Source organism: Salvelinus sp. IW2-2015, unplaced genomic scaffold (assembly GCF_002910315.2).
Source record: "Salvelinus sp. IW2-2015 unplaced genomic scaffold, ASM291031v2 Un_scaffold1980, whole genome shotgun sequence".
NCBI classification, from domain to species: Eukaryota; Metazoa; Chordata; class Actinopteri; order Salmoniformes; family Salmonidae; genus Salvelinus; species Salvelinus sp. IW2-2015.
In genome coordinates this window covers 91,992-95,717 of record NW_019943331.1, presented here as the reverse complement: position 1 = coordinate 95,717, position 3,726 = coordinate 91,992, and the positions used below count along the sequence as shown (strand labels likewise).

Genomic DNA, 3,726 nt, shown 5'->3' with positions numbered 1-3,726 from the left:
GTGTAACAGCCCCTCCTCCGGGTTTAGTAACAGCCCCTCTCCGGTTAGTAACAGACCCTCCTCCGGTTAGTAACAGCCCTCCTCCGGTTAGTAACAGCCCCTCCTCCGGTTAGTAACAGCCCCCTCCTCCGGTTAGTAACAGCCCCTCCTCCGGTTAGTAACAGCCCTCCTCCGGTTAGTAACAGCCCCTCCTCCGGTTAGTAACAACCCCTCCTCCGTGTAGTACAGCCCCTCCCTCCGGTTAGTAACAACCCCTCCTCCGTTAGTAACAGCCCCTCCTCCGGTTAGAACAGCCCCCTCCTCCGCGTTAGTAACAACCCCTCCTCCGGTTAGTAACAACCCCTCCTCGGTTAGTAACACCCTCTCGGTTATAACAACCCCTCCTCCGGTTAGTAACAACCTCCTCCGGTTAGTAAACAAACCCCTCCTCCGGTTAGTAACCCTTCCGTTAGTAACAACCCCTCCTCCGGTTAGTAACAACCCCTCCTCCGGTTAGTAAACAACCCCTCCTCCGGTTAGTAACAACCCCTCCTCCGGTTAGTAACAACCCTCTCGGTTAGTAACAACCCCTCTGCCGGTTAGTAACAGCCCCTCCTCCGGTTAGTAACACCCTCCTCCGTTAGTAACAGCCCCTCCTCCGGTTAGTAACAGCCCCTCCTCCGGTTAGTAACGGCCCCTGCCTCCGGTTAGTAACGCCCCTCCTCCGGTTTAGTAACGCCCCTCCTCCGGTTAGTAACAACCCCTCTCCGGTTAGTAACACCCCTCCCTCCGGTTAGTAACAACCCCTCCTCCGGTGAGTAACAAACCCCTCCTCCGGTTAGAAAGCCCTCCTGGTTAGTAACAGCCCCTCCTCCGGTTAGTAAACAGCCCCTCCTCCGGTTAGTAACAGCCCCTCCTCCGGTTAGTAACAGCCCCTCTCCGGTTAGTAACAACCCCTCCTCCGGTTAGTAAACAGCCTCCTTCCGGTTAGTAACACCCCTCTCCGGTTAGTAACAGGCCCCTCCTCCGGTTAGTAACGGCCCCTCCTCCGGTTAGTAACAGCCCCTCCTCCGGTTAGTAACAGCCCCCTCCGGTTAGTAACGGCCCCTCCTCCGGTTAGTAACGGCCCCTCCTCCGGTTAGTAACGGCCCCTCTCCGGTTAGTAACAGCCCTCCTCCGGTTTAACAGCCCCTCCTCCGGTTTAGTAACAACCCCTCTCCGTTTAGTAACAACCACTCCCCGCGGTTAGTAACAAAGGTTAAGGTCAAAAAGTCTATCTAAGTAGGGTCAAACGGTATATCTAAAGGTAGAGGTCAAACACGGTACTATCTAAAGTAAGGTAAACGGTCTATCTAAAGTAGAGGTCAAACACGGTACTATCTAAAGGTAGAGGTCAAACACCAGGTACATCTACAGGTAGAGGTCAAACACGGTACTATCTAAAGGTAGAGGTCAAACACGGTACATCTAAGGTAGAGGTCAAACACGGTACTATCTAAAGGTAGAGGTCAAACCGGTACTATCTAAAGGTAGAGGTCAAACGTACTATCTAAAGTAGAGTCAAACACGTACTATCTAAAGTAGAGTCAAACACGGTACTATCTAAAGTAGAGGTCAAACACGGTACTATCTAAAGGTAGAGGTCAAACACGGTATCACTATCTAAAAGGTAGAGGTCAAACACGGTACTATCTATAGGTAGAGGTCAAACACGGTACTATCTATAGGTAGAGGTCAACACGGTACTATCTATAGGTAGAGGTCAAACGCGGTACTATCTATAGGTAAGGTCAAAACGCGTACTATCTAAGGTAGAGGTCAACGCGGGTACTATCTATAGGTAGAGGTCAAAACGCGGGGTACGTATCTATAGGTAGAGGTCAAACGCGCGGTACTATCTAAGTAGAGGTCAAACGCGGTACTATCTATAGGTAGAGGTCAAACGCCGATGAGGTACTATACTAAAGGTAGAGGTCAAACGCGGTACTATCTAACGGTAGAGGTCAAACGCGGTACGTATCTAAAGGTAGAGGTCAAACGCGGTACTATCTAAAGTAGAGGTCAAAGCAGGTAAGATGGTAGTGTTGTTGTGTGTTTAATCAGAAGGTAAGATGGTAGTGTTGTTGTGTGTTTAATCAGAAGGTAAGATGGTAGTGTTGTTGTTGTTTAATCAGAAGGTAAGATGGTAGTGTTGTTGTTGTTTAATCAGAAGGTAAGATGGTAGTGTTGTTCTGTCTCCCAGGTGTTGATGTTTGCTGAGAAGAAAGCAGACGTGGACGCCATTCATGAATATCTCCTGCTAAAAGGAGTGGAGGCTGTGGCTATCCACGGAGGAAAAGGTAAGATCACTAACCCCCCTAGTTTTCCTACCTCAACCACTAGTCCCCTGCCCTTAACATGTGCCCTAGTGCTGAAAGGAGTGGAGGAAATGGTAAGATTAAAACCCCTTCTCTTCCTGCTGTGACTACCTAAATAGGGGTGCTATTTCATTCCCACTCTGCTATGTGTTTCCAGACCAGGAGGAGCGTACCAAGGCCATCGAGGCCTTTAAGGAAGGGAAGAAGGATGTGTTGGTAGCTACTGATGTGGCGTCTAAAGGTCTGGACTTCCCTGCTATACAGCACGTGGTCAACTATGATATGCCAGAGGAGATAGAGAACTATGGTAAGACTTCACATCTCAATCAATCAACCGTTTTTACATTTTGGTCATTTGACAGAATAATCTGAGAGTAACCTGGCCTTGAGAGAGAGTAACCTGGCCTAGAGAGAGAGTAACCTGGCCTAGAGAGAGAGTAACCTGGCCTAGAGAGAGAGTGTAACCTGGCCTAGAGAGAGAGTGTAACCTGGCCTAGAGAGAGAGTGTAACCTGGCCTAGAGAGAGAGTGTAACCTGGCCTAGAGAGAGAGAGTAACCTGGCCTAGAGAGAGAGAGTAACCTGGCCTACAGAGAGAGTAACCTGGCCTAGAGAGAGAGAGTACATGTTACCCCATTTCTTCTCATGTTAATCTGCTCATATCTCCCCTCAAGTGCATGTTATTGTTCCCCCTAAATCTCATGTATTCCCTCTCTATAATCAGACTCATCCACTGTGACTGACTAAAAACAAAAACTGTTGTTTTGTGTTCCAGTCCACAGGATTGGTAGAACCGGTCGATCAGGGAAGACTGGGATCGCCACCACGTTCATCAACAAAGGATGTGGTAAGAAACAAGCCGTCACTTGATTCTCTACATTTATCCATCATCTTGGTTTCCATTGCATGTTCTGGAGTCTGCATCCATGGCTGTTGTATCAGATGCCTCTTAAAACAGATTTGTAGAGAAAACACCTGGTACTTAATTAGGGTCGTACTTAATTGGGGTCGTACTTAATTGGGGTCGTACTTAATTGGGGTCGTACTTAATTGGGGTCGTACTTAATTGGGGTCGTACTTAATTTAATTAGGGTCGTACTTAATTGGGCTATAGAGTACAGTACTTAATTTTTGGGCGTCGTACTTAATTGCGGTTCGTACTTTGTAATTGGGGTCGTCCTTAATTGGGGTCGTCTTAATTGGGGTCGTACTTAATTGGGGTCCGTACTTAATTGGGTCGTACTTAATTGGGGTCGTACTGTAATTGGGTCGTACTTTAATTGGGGTCGTACTTAATTGGGGTCGTAACTTAATTGGGGTCGTACTTAATTTGGGGTCGTACTTAATTGGGGTCGTACTTAATTGGGGTTGTACTTAATTGGGGTCGACTTT

General features: G+C 47.9%; 1 protein-coding gene across 1 annotated transcript in view; it reads left to right on the top strand.

The window, feature by feature from the left end:
* Positions 1-3,726, top strand: part of ddx41 (DEAD-box helicase 41) — a 34,279-nt gene that overhangs the window by 26,888 nt on the left and 3,665 nt on the right. Inside the window, exons 10-12 of the mRNA XM_070439859.1 lie at positions 2,222-2,318; positions 2,494-2,643; positions 3,110-3,181. Coding sequence (XP_070295960.1) covers positions 2,222-2,318; positions 2,494-2,643; positions 3,110-3,181 — 319 coding nt within the window. The remainder of the gene's footprint in view (positions 1-2,221; positions 2,319-2,493; positions 2,644-3,109; positions 3,182-3,726) is intronic.